Source organism: Miniopterus schreibersii (genome assembly GCF_964146895.1).
Source record: "Miniopterus schreibersii genome assembly, chromosome: 3".
NCBI classification, from domain to species: Eukaryota; Metazoa; Chordata; class Mammalia; order Chiroptera; family Miniopteridae; genus Miniopterus; species Miniopterus schreibersii.
Window position 1 is genome coordinate 82,696,190 of NC_138103.1, and position 16,180 is coordinate 82,712,369.

General features: G+C 49.8%; 1 protein-coding gene across 3 annotated transcripts in view; it reads left to right on the plus strand.

The window, feature by feature from the left end:
• The window catches only part of ANKRD33B (ankyrin repeat domain 33B), a gene marked incomplete at its 3' end in the record, with an annotated part of 54,795 nt that extends 44,250 nt beyond the window's left edge, over nt 1-10,545 (plus strand). For all 3 annotated transcript variants that reach the window (XM_081132859.1, XM_081132860.1, XM_081132861.1), the window contains 2 exons: nt 1,894-2,034; nt 9,722-10,545. In XM_081132859.1, coding sequence (XP_080988985.1) covers nt 1,894-2,034; nt 9,722-10,545 — 965 coding nt within the window. The remainder of the gene's footprint in view (nt 1-1,893; nt 2,035-9,721) is intronic.
• Nucleotides 10,546-16,180: the final 5,635 nt, after the last annotated feature.

The following is a 16,180-nucleotide window of genomic DNA, read 5'->3' on the forward strand; positions in this document are numbered from 1 at the left end:
ATGCAAGGAAGACGGTGCTCTATTCCATTTCTAGCCCCCCCCCCCCCCCCCAAGAAAAGGAAAGCTTCCTTTGGTTAACTGTCATGGTTTTTAAGAAGAAATGTTAATATATACACATTCTTAGAAGCAGGTCCACCCTGATTTCACTGTATGAGGTTGTCTGTGGTATAAGAGGCATTATTCAGCTATTCTGGGAAAGTCGGTGGGGAGCCAAGAGTGATTATATATGGGTTATTAAAAGCTGTAGTCAGAATGTGTTGGCCACATGTTGGTTTTTCTGAGCTCACCATAATACGCAGAACAGATCTGTATAATGGGCCATTTGCTTTGTGGATTTTCAGTCTTTCCTCTCCCCACCTGTTCAAAGTGTTTAGAATATATCAGTGCAAAGGACATCGTGCTGAAAATTGCGACAGATAAGTTCTTTCAGGTCTTTAAAGAAATGGCTCTGAACCAATTGCAATTTGTTTCACTAGGACCCTGGCTAAATCTGACAGGTGCCACAGAGCATTTAACTGGACGACAGACCTAAGACCAAAGGACTCTTCCCCCCACAGTTTAGAGCAATTAAGCTGCTTAGGGCACCTGACTGCTAGCATTAGCCCCTCCCCTGGCACTGTGAATGGCAGTGGAGGGCCAGTGGCTGAAATGCATCAAAAAGCATCAGGTTCTGTGGGAACCTGTGAGTCACAGAGCTGGAGGGTGGCACCCACCTGTTGCTGGCTTGTTAACCCACAACAGGGTCACATTAGTCAGTGTACCTCTCCCAGAAAAGCTACATGTTTCACTTTTTAATTTTTGCAGTGAGTTCAGGAGATAGGCTGAGGTCAATAGTAGACAGACAGCAATGTTTCTGGAAGAGTCCCCGCTCTAATATTTCTTCCTTGTTTGTTTTTAACCTTGAAGTTGATGAGAAGGATTTGATCTTGCTTGGGCAGCAGCCCCCCAAGGAAGGAAACAAGGAAGGAAGTGGGATGGGAGGGCCGCCCCCTGGGTGCTGCTGTGGGTGGAAATAATGTTGGATGACACTGGCTGTGGGCCTCAGCTCACTCAGCCTTGTCAACTGCAGGGCAATCGGGTGACCCCGAGGTCTCCAGGCTGCCCATCCTCAGGAGGAGGCCTCCCTCCTGCCACATCCCAGATCTACCTAGTGCCCTTCCTGATGTTCTCCTTTTCACCCCTACTTCAGGGGGTGAGAATGAGCAGAAAATCAGGTGTTTTGGAGACTGTGACACGGTAAGGGGGTGAAACCTATATTCTCAAATGAGGATTCTTACCTGCTTGGGTTTCTGGCTGAGGATCTTGGTAGCAACACTGCCTGGGGTCCCTGCACATGCATGTGTGTGCGTGTGTGTCTGTGTGTAATCGTGCGTGTGTGTATGAGAGACAGAGACGGACACTTTTGAGCAGTAACAGAGGGTGGCAGTGTGCACTGGCTTATCTTCCCGCTGCAAAGATGTCTTTCTCCTCCCTGAAGCCTGGGAGCCCTGGGAAGTGGCCCTGAGACTCATTCTTGGGTTTGCATCTGTGCACCGGTGTCCGTGCTGGGCGCTGACAGCACCAGGACCTTCCCCTGACCAGCAGTGCCTGCTGAGGCTAGCGCAGCATTTCTGGGCGCCACCCCCAGCAGCCTGGCTACTCGCCGTCCCTCCTTCACAGTGTGAGGGGACAGCTGCGCTCCCAGGGCGTCGGCGAAGGGAGCAAGAACGAACCGGCAGAGAGCAGCGCCGTGGCTGGGAATTCTTCCTTGCTGTCTGAGGGGCAGACTCACACGCACCGACGGGTGGGCCCTGGAGGTGACCCTGCGATGTTCCTCTCTCTCCAGGAAGACCTCACTGGAATGAGCACTCTTCGTGGAGTGTGGTCAATTCATGTGTGCAAATCTCTTTGCAGGGCATACCACCATCACCAACTATTTGTTGAACTACTTCCCTGGCCTTGACCTTGAAAGGAGGAACGTGTTTGGGTTCACGGCCCTGATGAAAGCTGCCATGCAGGGCCGAACGGAGTGCATCCGAGCCCTGATGCTAGCAGGTACGTCCCCACCTGTCCGGCGTGGTCCCGGGACTGGGAAATGCAGATTTTGCTTCCTTAAAGAGGACGTGCTGAAGGGATGAATCAGTCCTTTGAAAAAAGACTAGTGGGTGCATCAAAGAACAGCTTATTTGAGGTTCGTGGCTGTCATCAGCCGAGGTGAAACTGAGAAAGGCAGCCACCTTCAGGGTGGCCTGGGACGTCACCGCACTGGTCACCCCTGTAGGACACCCCCCTTGCCCACTGAAGAGCTCTCTGTCCTTCCTCAGATGTGTGCGTTCTGGTCTTGGCTCTGAATGGCAAGGCTGTCCTGTTGGAGGTGGGCACAGGGGTGGCAGGTGAGCCCAGCTGCCATCCTAGATCTCTGCTTGGTGGTTGGAGTCACATGCTGATGTGTGTGGCGGCTCCCTTTCCTGTGAGTTGTCACAGAGTGGGAAGGTCTCAGTCTGTGACTTTGGAGGAAGCGCCTTCATCTCTGAACCTTCCTGTCTCCGTTTATGAAATGGGAGCGGAGCGGTGGCTTCTTTCTCACCTCCCTGAGGATGAGATGGGACAATTCTTTGTAAACTCTCCAAGCCTACGCAGATTTAATGAATTACTAAGCTAAATTCCATGTGACTAATCCCTAGTTCATGCCCCCACTCTAAAATGGAATCACGATCATCATTAGCACAACCTTATGGGATTATTTTAGGAATTAAATGAGAAAATATGAGTAAAGTACACCCCAGGGTCCGGCACAGGGTGAGCCTCTAACGTCTCAATCAGTGTGAGATGCTGCTGTCAACATTATTTAATTTCATTATTTTAACTTACTTTTTTTGTTCTTGGCCCTGGGCTCAGCCAATCCCACTTGGTCTGTGGCTCCCGGAGAGGTGGCATTTCCCCTCCCATCTTTGTATCCCAAGGATAGCAACCAAACTCTTCCAGCCCTCAGCCTAGGCTAGTCATTCTGTTTAGGCAACTTACTTTTTAAAAAATAAACGTTTATTTTGGAATCATTTCAGTTGCATGGAAAAGTGACAAAGATAGGACAGAGTCCCCACACAGCCCTCACTCGTCTCCCCATGTGTTAGCATCTCACCGAGAGGCTGACACTGGTACGTGATTATTCACCAAACTCCAGACTTGATCACGTTTTGCCAGTTCTTCCATGAATGCCCCTCTCTGTTCCAGGGTCCCATCCAGGCTTCCATATTTAGTTGTCACGGGTCCCCAGTTCCCCCTGGCCTGTGGCGGTTTCTCAGTCTTGGCCATGCCTTGGCCGTGTCCATACTGGCCACTGTGAAGTGTCCTCCAGCCTGAGCCTGTCCGTTTTCCTTGTGGTTAGGTTGCGTTGTAAGATTCGCAACTTGATTTAGGTTCTTTCCCTCCTGCTTTAGCCTGAGTATTTCAGGGGATGCTGTAAGAAGAGTAAATTCAGTAGATGAAGACAGAGGCTTCGAAGATGAAAACTTTCTTGGAAATAAAAAAGATGATACTTAAAATTAACCCCATTGGCTGTGCTTTTGACTCAGTGATAGTTTCGGAAGAGAGACATCAGTTTTGACAAACCCTGCCTGTCCTGTGTCAGGGAGAGATGCTGCTCCTGATTAAATGGCAGTCAAGGTGCTTCTGTGTTGGGGGGAAGCTTCATCTGCTTTTACTCTGGATTTAGTTATAATGGAGTGTAGATTGTTAGCAATTTACTTTTTCAACCAAAAATGTGTGGTGTCCGTCACATCTGTGCATTTTCCCCAGTGAGTTAATTTGAATCCTGAACCCTTTTGTTTGTGGGTCAGTTGCCCTCCAATCTCTCTGGCAAATGCCCGGGTTCTGCTGTTGTTCTGCTTTCCTCCCGGGCCTGGGGGAGGTTTCAGGCAATGGTTCCACATTCACAGGGCTACAGAAACACCTTTGGGGGCTCTCTCGAGAGGGGCCTGCTTACAGGCAGTGTGTTCATTGCTGATGTTGTTTCCCCCCCCACTCAGTTATCTGGATAACAAGTTTGGCATTAGGTCTTATGTACTCTCCTTTTCCTGTCTCCTCCCCCATGAGCCCTGCACCATTAGAGTCTAGAAGAATCCGCACGAGTACAGACCTTGAGTGTGTTCTTTCCTGAACTCTATGGGGTCAGAACAGAATGGTCAACAGAATGTGCTCAGAAGTCAGGACCCCTGGTTTAAAATTCTAGTTCCTTCACTTATCCTGTCTGTACCAGCGGTCAGTCACCTAATGTTCTAAGCCTCAGTTTCCCCTTCTATAAAATGAGATGAATGACAGTAGCTACTGCAGGAAGTCATGATGGGGATCAAGTGAGTTTACATGTGAAAAGCCCTTGGACTCGTGCCTGGAATGGAGGAAGCCTTCAGTCAGTGTTGGTTATTATTGTTGTTATTGTTTTTGGTGAACTTATGTGTTCAATAATTATCTGTTAAATGAATGAAAAAATATGGAATATTATTCCCTTTGAAAAATATCCTTGTGATGAGGCACTTAAGCTTTCTTACTGAGGGCAATAAGCATGTAACTTGTGGTTTCTCAGTCTTGGCACTATTGACATTTTGGGCCAGGTGATTGTGGCTGGGGGTGTCCTGGGAATTGTAGGATGCTCAGCAGCCTCCCTGGCCTCTGACAACAGGTGACTGTAGCATCCCCCAGGATTGACAACCAAAATTGTCCCCAGACATTGCCAAGCATCCCTTGAGGGTGGTACAGTTGCCACCTAACGAGAACCACTTATGTAACTGGTGTAAATGGGAAAAGGTGGAAAATGTGAAAAGAGACCTGCCCCCCCCCCCCCCCCCGCCATATACTTTCTTCTTTCCATCTTGTCCTAGATTCCTTCTTAAAATAAAAACCTGGCACCTTTTCAGGGAGCTTTTCCCCACCCTCTGAGGCTTTGGTTGTAGTGTCTCACTTCTAGAATGTTTTCGTTTTCTAGAGTTACTACTAAGTTTGCTTCAGTTTTTTATTCCCAGGAAAGGGAGTTTAGAGTTTCATTTGCCCTTTATAGTAGATGCGTATATATGTTTTAAAAGAAGCAAAATGTGATGGAATGTCTTCCCTGGGTTTGGTGGACAGCAATCAGGATACTTGTTGAGATATTTTTAAAATTTGCACAAGTATTTTTTTCTTCTTATTTCCATTGAATATATTAATATTAGGTAAAGCAAAAGCTTTTAACTGTACGAGGATTGGCATTTATGTACAGCTGTGAAAGGTACCTTGAGAGCTGATCACAGGATGGTCGTCCTGTGGCCATTTCAAAGCAAAAGGCATCAGCATTATTACACATTGATGGTTGGGGTGAAAATGTGCATCTCACCCTCATTTTGTCAAGGGCAGTGTATTTCTGCTCCTGAGTTTGAATTTCTGAGTTGCGTTGTCATTATATTCAATAGGAACCATTTCCTTTTAGAAATAATGAGTCATTGAACTGGATCTCCCTCGCTCCCCCAGCCCCCCGCCTCAAAACTATATATTTTTTCCAATAGTTTAGAACTTACAGACACTTATCAGCTCTTATCTGATGTCAGGCAGAACAAGATAATGTTAGAAAGATCAGAACCTTGGATTTTAATAAAATTATAACCAGGTTCTGAAAAACTGATTTCTTGGCTCTTTGGTTTCTGACTTCCCAAGGAGTAACATCAGCTCTGCTGATGGGAATCGCAGGGAAGGCTGCAGAACCATGTTAATTCAGTGGAATATTAATGCCCCAAAGTGACAGGCCTATTTAAATACGGCTCTTGGAAGCCGTGTGGAGGACTCTGTCGTCTCTGAAGAGACAGAACTCGGCGAGGTCAGCAGGTTCCAGACTTGCTTACGGGAGCTGGCTTTACACCCGGGGCTGGTGGTCATCGCTGCCATAGCTGGGAAGCAAACAGGACACTCAGAGTCTTTTGTGATTCCAGGGAGCAGAGCAGAAGGTGCGGAGGCTGTTTCGAGGAACTGGGAGCAGAGGCACCCACGTTATGGCATTGACCGTATGTTCGTGCCGTCCTAGGCTGGCCCTGACTGTGTACTTCTGGAAAAACCAAAGGGGATGATATCACTAAGAGCTTTCGTTCTGTTTATAAGGAAAGCGTGAATTTCCCATCAACTGAGAATTTGCCCAATTGGAATAGTTTCAAGTTGTTAAGCAGAAAAGGGGCTAAAAACTAGGCATTCCATAGCACCCAGGGCCATGTCTGAGCTTGGGTACCCATGAAAGCAAACCCAGAGGCAAGGACTTGGGGGCAAGTCCTTTTCCTGGAAGATGACCTTGGGAAGTGGTGTGAAGGACAGGGAAATGAGACCAGGACAACTGGAAAGCTAATACATTGTGTTGATGAGCTGGTGACCCTTGTGGAGCCAGCCCTTCCCAGAACCTCTGAAAGATATAATACAGGTCATCTCAGGAATGCCTTGCGGGGGTAGGCCAGGGAAGCCGGGGTATATTTGCTCTAACTCCCATCCCTTGGGGAAGGGGAGCTCTTGGGCACATTAAATCTTCAGCAGTTCCCCTCCCTGTGCTGTGGGCTGGAATTTGGATGATCTGATGCCCATCAGGGGCTCTTTCCTGTGACCCTGCATCCCGACTTGTCATACTGATTATACCTCGATGCAGGTCGGAGGGGGCACAGGAGGGGAGCTTCAAGGACTGGTCCACAGGGGTCCTGTGTGACCAGAAAGGCCTCTGGGTAGGAGGGAGACAGAGTTGGGCTTTGAAGGGTGGATAACATGGGGATGGGGGCTGGGAGAAACAGGGAAGAAAGTGATGCTCCTGGGCTCTGCCCGTCTCCTGCTGGCCCCATGGACCTGCCATGACTCCCTGGGAAAAGCATCCTGAGAATGAGTGATGGAAGGTAGCTTGTTTTCCTTCAGGACCTGTGTAGGATGTTTTTGCTGTGAGGAACAGAAACCCTGACTTGACTGTGGTTTAAAGAAGATAGGCGTATGTTTTTCTCACTTCACTAGAAGTTTTGAGGTAGGCAGTCACCACGCACAACTGGCCCTGGTCCATGAGGGCATCACAGACCCAGGTTCCTTCCCCTGGTCCACTTAGCGCACCTCCTCTCCCAGCTGCTGACCGGTCACCTCAGGTTTGCAGTATGGCCATCAAGCTCCAGGCTGCAGATTTATGCTTCAGACAGAAAGCAGCAGCCCCAGCCACATGGTCTCTTTCAGCAGAATGCAATAGCCTTCTCTTTGGGGTTCAGATGGGGAACAGGATTGTATTAGGCAAGGTCCAGGACATTTTTAGTTTTCACAGCTGGTGGGATTCCATTGGCATCTGGTGGGTAGAGTCCAGGGATGCTGTTAAAAGCCCTACAGTGCACAGGACAGCCCCCACAACATATAATGATCTGGCTGAAAATGTCAATAGTGCCAAGGTTGTGAAACCCTAGGTTAGACCAATCATGGTGCTTTGCTTAGAACTGAGTATGTTGCTCCCTTGAATAAAAGAGAGGATTTTGTGTAGACAACTCACAGCACTCAACAATGGTAGCAAATGGACCCCCTGGCAGGAGCCCAACTCTTGTCTGCCTGGCTGGCGCCCTGGGCGAAACAACAGTGAGTAGGAGGCCAGGAGGCCAATAGCCTCATGGGGAGAAGATGGATACAGTAGTGTTTCGGAAGTTTTCCATATTCTCTGAAAGGTATACAGTATGTACAAAGTGTGAACTATCAGTTCTTGTCTTTTATGATTTAATCACTATGTCCAGGCCATTAATATCACCCTTAACAGTAATTTCTTAAGAAGTGATTCCCTGATTTATAACAGGAATCAGATCCTTGGGCTATTATAGTCAGAATGGCCTTTGTTCTTCAGATGTCTGTTTTTCCAAGACTGTCTTGCAAAGGTGCAAGAGGAACAGAAAGAGGCGTGCTAAACTTTGGACAGCTGCTCCTTTAGTTTTCCATTAGCATTTGAAAAATGTCTCTTTCAAGCAGTGTTCATTAAGATTTAAATTTTGCAGTTTGTTCCTTTTTAAGTGACATGCAATTAATTAAGGTTTAATGTGTCATCTATTTTTGCAATGACACTTTTACTGCCCCCTTTTCATTTCAGTCCGTTTATAAATTGTGCTCTAGCTAATGAGTTCCATCCTGATTTCCAGTTCCAAATAATTACCACTCTTTTAGTATGGCTGTTCTTTAATGCGTCACAGAATTAGAAGCATTGCCAGGTGAAATCAGGTGAGCTGGACTTGCCTGGGCCGTAGGGCCCCTGGGGGCTGCTGGGCTCCCCTGCTGTTCTCAGTTCATCACCTATTGACCAGTCACCACGTGTCAGGCACCTGGGTCTGTGTGGGATGGAAACCCCCACCAGCCTGGCCCCTGGGGAGCTTGCAGACTAGATAATTGCCCCACTTCTCCACATTGCTTTGCCAGTGGAAACATGACTAATGGGACTTGAAATCCTGAATGATTTTTAACTGTATATGGGGTTGAGATTGGACCAAGATGAATTGAACAGCAGTTCCTTATTAATTCTTATTTTACTACCAAGCTGAAATTTATGAAATATTAGGAGGGGCCAGCGGGTGGTATGGGGGAGATTTATTAAGAAGTGACTAGTGTAAGTGAGACTGTGAGGATGTAGGAGTCAGGGTTCCCCAGAGAAACAGAACCAATGAATGATATATATTAAGAGGTTTATTTTATTAAAAGAGATTTGTTTTAAGGAATCGGCTTACATGGTTTGGGAGTTAGCAAGCTTGAGATCTGTAGGGCAAGCCAACGAGCTACACACTTGTATAGGAGCTGATGCTAGAGTCTTCTCCAGAAATTCAGCTTTTGTTTTTAAGACTGTCAGCTCGTTGGACAAGGCCCACCCACATTATTTCAGGTAGTCTCCTTGACTTCAAGTCAACTGATTGTGGATGTTAACCATACCTACAAAATACCTTCACAGCACAGCTGCTTTTTGTTTGATTAAATCCCCAAGTACTAGAGCCTGACCATGTTGACACAGAAAACTGTCACTGAGGAAGGGGCTGCCCTGTGGGGAGGTGGGAAGTGCATGGGGCCGAGGGTCAGGAGACCTTCTCTCTTACCAGCTTTGAGACCTCAGGCAGGTCTCCCGGCCTCAGTGACTACCATCCATCCTGTAACAAACCTTTATTAAATGCATGCCTCCTACCAGCCAGGATGATATGTGTTGAGGAAACAAAAGCAAGTGAGACTTGGCCTCTGTACTGGAGAAGCGCACTGTCTGGTAAAGACAGAGCCACAATCAACTAACCGCCCATTGTGAGGGGTAGATGGCCTCCCGTTTCTGCAATATCACAACGGTAGCATTCTCACAGAGATCTGTGAGGTAGGGAGATAATAGATGCAAAGGCCTGTACTGTTAGAATTTTTAGAATATTCTAGCCGCGTCAGTCAAGTGTTCACAGAGCACCTGTGTTGTCTTCAACTCTCCGTTGCTGGGAAGCCAAGAAATCTCATTTCTTCAAATATTCTAAGATTTCGGTGCTGAGTTCAGGTGGTTTTACTTAGGAAAGAGAAGCCCGTAAATGGAGCACTTAAAGGTGGGGTGCCTAATAATAGTAAACACAGCAGGTGACAGTCAGAGGCAGGTTCATCCACCTGGCTGGGGGTGGAGTCTGTGATTAGGTTTTAGAAGTTTGACCTTTGTTTCATGCCACTGAATTTTGGCTCCTGCCTGTGGGAGGGGAAGGCTCTTGTTGCTTCCACTCATAACTGTGTTTTTCAGGGGCAGATGTCCACGCCAGGGACCCCCACCGGGGGATGTCACCCCAGGAGTGGGCCACTTACACGGGGCGATCCGAGGCGGTGCGCCTCATCCAGAGGCTGCTGGAGAGACCCTGCCCGGAGCAGTTTGGGGAGAAGTACAAGCTCGAGCTGCCGCTGCCCTTCGAGGGGGTCCCGAAGCCAGCGAGCTCCAAAAGCTGCTTGCAGAGGCTCGCCGAGTTCGCGCGCGCCACGCTCACCTCCCGCCGGCGCCGGGGCCTGGAGGACGGGGGTGTCCTGGACCGCATGGTCAGGATGACCACGAGTCTCTACAGCCCAGCTGTGGCCGTCGCCTGCCAGACCGTGTGCCCCGAGGACCTCCCCTGCGTGGGGAAAAGGCGGCTGGCGGTGCAGGAAATCCTGGAGGCCCCCGGCACACGCGCCCAGGAGGGGGGCAAGGTGGAGGGCACCCAGCAGCAGCTTCGGACCTCGCAGGCGGTGGGCCTCTCCCGGGAGGGGCCCCTGAGGGCCAGCCTCCCGGGCGCCCCGCCGCCGGGCGCCCCGCGGAAGGCCAGCCTGCTGTCCCTGCCGCTGCTGCGGGGGAGCAGCGTGCGGCCCGCCGCGGTCGTCCCCCGGGTGCGCGTCACCAAGGCGCCCACGCCCACCTTCCAGCCCGAGCGCGCGCCCGCCAAGGGCGGCGCCAAGGACGACGGCCACCTGCAGCTCCCCAAGTGGCGGTACAAGGAGGCCAAGGAGGAGAAGCGCAAGGCGGAGGAGGCGGAGAAGCAGCGGGCGGCCAAGGCGCGGAGGGAGCGGCGGGCGGCGCCCTGGAGGAAGCGGACGTGAGGCGCGCGGGGCGCGGGGCGCGGCCCGGGGCGGCTGCGGGAGGCCCTGGCCGCCGCGCCCGCCAGGGGGCGCCCCCTCCCGCCCTCCGCGCCCGGACAGCGCCCCCGGGGCCCCAGAAAGCGGCCGCGTGGGCTCGGGCTGCGCGCGGGAGGGATGCGGGCCGAGCGCCGGCCGGTTTGCCCGAAACCGGCTCCCCGCGGCCGGAGCGCCTCGCGGGCGGTTTGCGGGGAAGTCTGCCTCTGGAGCCTCGGGGCACTTTTAAGACCAATTTGTCAAAGGGCCTTTTCTGTACCGTTTTGTATTCTAATCATGACCAAATCTGCGGCGTTTGACCGGGGCGGGCTGTTTGTATTCAAAACAGTTTTAATGCTTTTATCTGAAGCCCCTTTGTTTAAAATACTGTTCCCAGCAGGAACGCCTTGTGGCATCTCTACGGTTTCCTACGGAATTTGTGAAATTCCCCCTTTTTTTTTTTTGCTGTCAGGGTTTGGTCTCACCTTTCCTTCTCCTTGTGGGGACGCAGGGAGCCCCGTATATTCCTGCTGATTGGACTAAGTGATGCCAAGCATGTGTTTCTATTTGATAGAGACCTTTTTACAGCAAAATGACCAAGTGAGCAGCCTCGGGGTTCCTCGCATCATTTTTTAAGCTCTTACACGGTAACAGCAGTGGCGAAAACCCTGTCCTCAGAGTGTGAAACCGTGCCTGGAGAATCACGGGGTCATTGCTAGAACTACACTCATTTTAAGCAAGGGATAAACGGGGCAAATCTAATACATTATTATTATTAGAAATGCAAAATTAAGTCCTATGTGCTCTTGGATAAATTGAATTCAGATGTTGTTAAAATGTAAAAAAGATGCGGAAAGGATAAGGAACCCAGAGGGAAGACCACTGAGATGGGGAGAGGGGTGATTGTTAGGGAAACAGGGATTAGAGCTGACTGTGAAGCAGCCTTGTTTTAGGCAAACGCCCCTGGAGAGGGCCGGGCGGCTGCCTCCCCCAGGCCCAGTTCCAGAGGTCCCCCGGGTGGGCTTCCTTTCCTTTTCCTTGCTAGCTGCCCCGATGTTCACTTTACCCTCACGGGCTCTGTGGAATTTCCAGGGTGTGGGAACGTTGGCCGAGCATGGATGTGACTCGCCCTGGGCCCTGAACTCTCAGAGGGCGTTTTCTGTCCATACTTTTTTTTTTTTTTTTTTAAATCTGCAAAGCACTGAGAAATTCTCATGAATCTCTGGCCATCTGGGTTGTAGAGTACGTATCACATATGCACTACTGACATCCTTACAGCACTTTATTTAAATTGCATCCTGCTTGGGAGCTATAGATTAAAAATATTACAGACCGAGTTAGAAGCTCTTTCCTTCACAGGTCAGATGGTGCTCCTTGCTACATCGGGACCAGAGCCCGGCTGTCCCATGCTGTGGGTGGGGTGGCACTGGCCTCTCTCTGTTCCCTCCCACTCAGCACCGTGAGGCATTGGGCAATCAGGGGTGTCATCCTCTCGAAAACCCTCCATATTGCACACTGCATCTGAACTGACGAGGGATAGGTGTGGTGATAATTCAACTTTGAAAGCCAGATTGTAGTGAGTCCCTCCCTCATCCCAGAAAGGCACGAGAAGAATGTCACAGAGGGCGGGCCCACTTTGAGCATCACTGCTAGTAGCTGGCTGCAGGTCAGCCTTCTGCCTAAGAGCTGGGATTGGCCAAGTCCCCTTGGATGGGATGAGGGCTGGTCCCCAAGGTGGGAGTGGTCTCCCTGACGGTCTCATCTGGATTCCTTTAAGATCATTTTTTGTGTTTATATATATTTGTTGCTTTGAATGGGAGGGCTGCATTATCTCACTCAGGGGTCATTCCCTGCCCCTGTCCTCCAGGGTCAGGGTCAGGGGCACTGATGGCCCCTTCTGATTTTCACATCTCTCCTTGGCCCTGTCACATTCGTTCCCTGCCTTCCCTTCACCTCCTCTTTTTGCCTCACTTATCTTTTCACCCTCTGCCCATTTCTTCTCCAAGTTTGGCTGATTCCTAGCCCCACCACTCTGAGGTCTAAAATGGGCAGAAAAGCAAGGCCGTTAAGAGAGGCAACGTGGCGTCCATCCCTGCTGAAGGACCGCGTCATGACCACCAAAGCCCCAACAGTGAGCCAAGGCTAGATTTCTCTGCGGTGGTTTAGAATTCTCGCACCCCCCCCCCCTTATAGGGAGGGAACCCTAGGTTTCTCTCCCTACAGATGACAACCCACCCCTGCTCAATGTACAGAGGGGGGAGGGTCTGGTGTCTGCTTGCACCCCTAATGTTTATTAACTATAAATAGTAAATTTCAAGTTGACAGGTACCTTCTCAGGGATTTATATATAAACATAGGGGCAAATTTGAAGTATATTTTAATACTTTTTAGGTTTGTGTGAACTATGATCAAACTAGACAGAAGAAATGTATCTAAGACGTTATTGCTGCTGTTTTCCAGGGAGATGCCTGGGGGTTGCCCCTCGGTCGAGATTTCCTGGTTATTGGAAACCCAGGACCCTGGAGCCTGAAATGACTCTGGGGTGGACATGGAGTCATTTCAGCACCTCTCAGTGGCCTCTGTGGATTTGAACCTTTGTATTAAACTCACCCGCTGTGTGAGTAGCACGGGCTGTGATAACACAGATGGGCCATTTGTGCTTTGACCTCTGGAACGGGCTCCTCCCCATCTGCTATTGGAGTGTGGGGTGGGAAAGGACTCAGTTTTCTATGTGCTCATGGGGATCGAGTATGAGACCCCTAGTCTGGCACCATGCTTGTGCTGGGAGGGAGGGAAAAGAGGGGAGGTCATGCGGAGTGGCCTGATGTTCAGAGACCGCACCTCCACGGCTTTGGCTGCACTAGGGAAACGCGGCGCGTAGCATCAGGGCCTTTGCTTTCCGATGCCCCCCCCACCGGGCAGCATGAGACACCTCAGGAATATGAAGACGGGAGATTGCAATACCTCCGTCATCTCAACTGCGGGCCCTCCTAAGACTCGAGGCTCATTTTGCTGAAAAGGGTACATTTCATGACGTCTGCTGGAAAATGGGCCTTGTGGGCCAGAGGGACCGTCCCAGGCTGCCTCTGCCCACCCCCTCTGCTGTCGGGGCGAGCAGGTCTCTGGGGGCCCAGCGAGCGCGGAGACGAGGCTGCTGTCTGTGAAACTGAATTGCATGGGGTGCGGCCAGACCCTGGCCCTGCGAGGGAAGGGAAGCCTGCTGTCCCCAGGGAAGAATCGTGGGCACTGAGTTATGAAGAAGGCATCCCTGAGAGGTAAATAAATGAGCCAAGACTAAAGAGTGGGTCTGATTGGTGGCTGCAGCCTCTGGCAAGAGCGCTGCCTTCCCCCTTCCCGCTCACATGGAGAGAAGACGGCCTTTTCATGATTTCGCTCCGTTTGCTCTGGGAGCTGAGTTACAGCCCTGCTCTTCGGTGTTTTCCTTTCCCCGGGTTCACCTGGAGATTCACGTTCGCTCATTTTTCCATTTTAATACAACATGGTTGTTCCTGGTAGTATTAAGATTTATCACAAACTATTGGAAGCTCCTAGTACCAACCAGTCCTTTACATGACAAAACACTAGCACTTTTTCTTGTTTACGGTGTTGGGAAATTCTAACATGCTCAGCACCCTTTCTGTCCATGGTGGGGAGCTGTTTGGATTCTGCACCCAGCTGGGGTATTCCACACACACAACCTCAGGGCCCTGGCCCTGTGGACCTGGGCCTCAGTTTCCCGTGCAGCAGGCTCAAGTTAGCCCTGTCTCATCTGGGCAACTGCCACGAGGGCCAGGGTGTCCTGGGGAAGGAGAGGTGGAGGTCAGGCCCAATCGCTCCTTATAAGATGACAAAGCCATGTTTATGACAGCACCTGTACGGGGTAGAAAACCATCCAGCAGGGTTGTCAGCCACAGAGCACTAAACACAAGAACGGTTCTTCCCAACACCCAGATTGCTCTCTCCTCGATCTTGCGCCCCAGTGCATTTAGAACTTGTTTTGGGCATCTGTATAACACTTGAATAGGTGCTCACTTCTGTGCCCTTGAATTCACAGGGTTCTTCCTAAACATTTAAAATAAGTGGCTAAAGACATTCCTCTGGAGGTTGTTTTTTGAAAGAACTAGAAAACCCTACAACTAGCTGGATTGATGAACTAATTTTTGAGTGACTCAGGTGAATGGCAATGCTGCATACACAGTTTCCTTGCTCTGACCCAGCCTGAAAGAAGACCTGCCTGACAGGTGTGGCCCCTGCAGTGCAGTGAGAGCCCTCAGCAGTAAGCTGTGCCAAGGTGGGCAGTGTGTGATAAGGTGTGAGTGTGCGTGTGTGTGTGACCTGAAAGGAGACCTGGCTTTATGCTCACAAAGGTGACTGCTCCTGTGGCTTCACTGTGGCTCCTGGAGAATGTCAGGGTGACCTGCTTGGATGGTGTGTGTTCAGGAGGACTGGACAGCCTAAGGCCAACTGGGGGCACTCTGGCCAATGGGATGTGTAACACAGCCAGTGTGTCATAATGCAGGTCTTTTTCTTCAGTGGTAATGTTTGCCCAGGCGACTCCTACGGGGCTCCTCTCAAGGTCCTATAGCAGGATCTGGGTCATCTCTCGGCCTTTGACGCTTGTCATGAAAGGACCCTGATCAGAGAGGACTCTGCTTGGAGAGCTCTGCTGAGCGGTCAGCCCGTGGCCCCAGGGTGGGAGCTGACTTCTCTGAGACTTGGTACCAGGCTAACCATAGAATCCACATTTAACCCTTATAAGTGCAAGGTTTCCCCAAGTCTGCCTCAGTGTTAGATACCCTGATCAAAGGTAGCACAATTTGGGTTTTGAGAGAAATTGTTTCATCATAATGTGACACTTTTGTATTATTTTTAAGGAAAATGTAGGGGAGAGACAAGAATGGGCCAGCCATCCCAGGTAGAGCAGGGCCTGTGTTGACCTGATGTGTTGTGAAGTTTTGGGGGGTCACGTGGAAGCACTTTAACACCATTTGGGGAACAGACGTTCTAGAAGCTCGTTTGGAACTGCACATCTATGTTGAATTTGATGAAAACCACACAAGGAAGCTATACACCCAGAAATGTTACCAGCAGCCCTGAGAGCCTTCAGAACATCCGAAGGAATTTGAGTAATACCCCCATTCAGAGAATCCAGAACAGCTAATTTTATTTTATTAACTCTCAATTCATTCAGGTCTTCCTGCCTGGCGTTTATCGGGGGTCTGGGGATGTGTGTGATCAGACTGCACAGGGTGCCGGGTTTCCAGTGATGTTTCATCTTGGTATAAGCTCTGTTTTTTGAATGTAAAGCTATTTTCATTGTTGTTTCTAAAAATCCGATAAGTTTCTGGATATTAAAAAATGTGGAGTACAGATATAATTCTGTAAATTTCAGTGTTTTATTTCGAAGGGAGAACTTTTCCTATTTAGACCTCAGGGCTATTTTGGGACCTCCAAATAAATGTGACCCCAGCAGCTTCAGTTCTTGATATCTAAAAGGTTAATAATCTTTAAGTTAAATATGATATATTATTCAACAGAAAGAATGTGTCTTTCCTTTTTAACTTCTAGCAAATTCTATACTTAATATTTGAAAAGTGTAGAAAAAAGATGTGATAATGTAAAA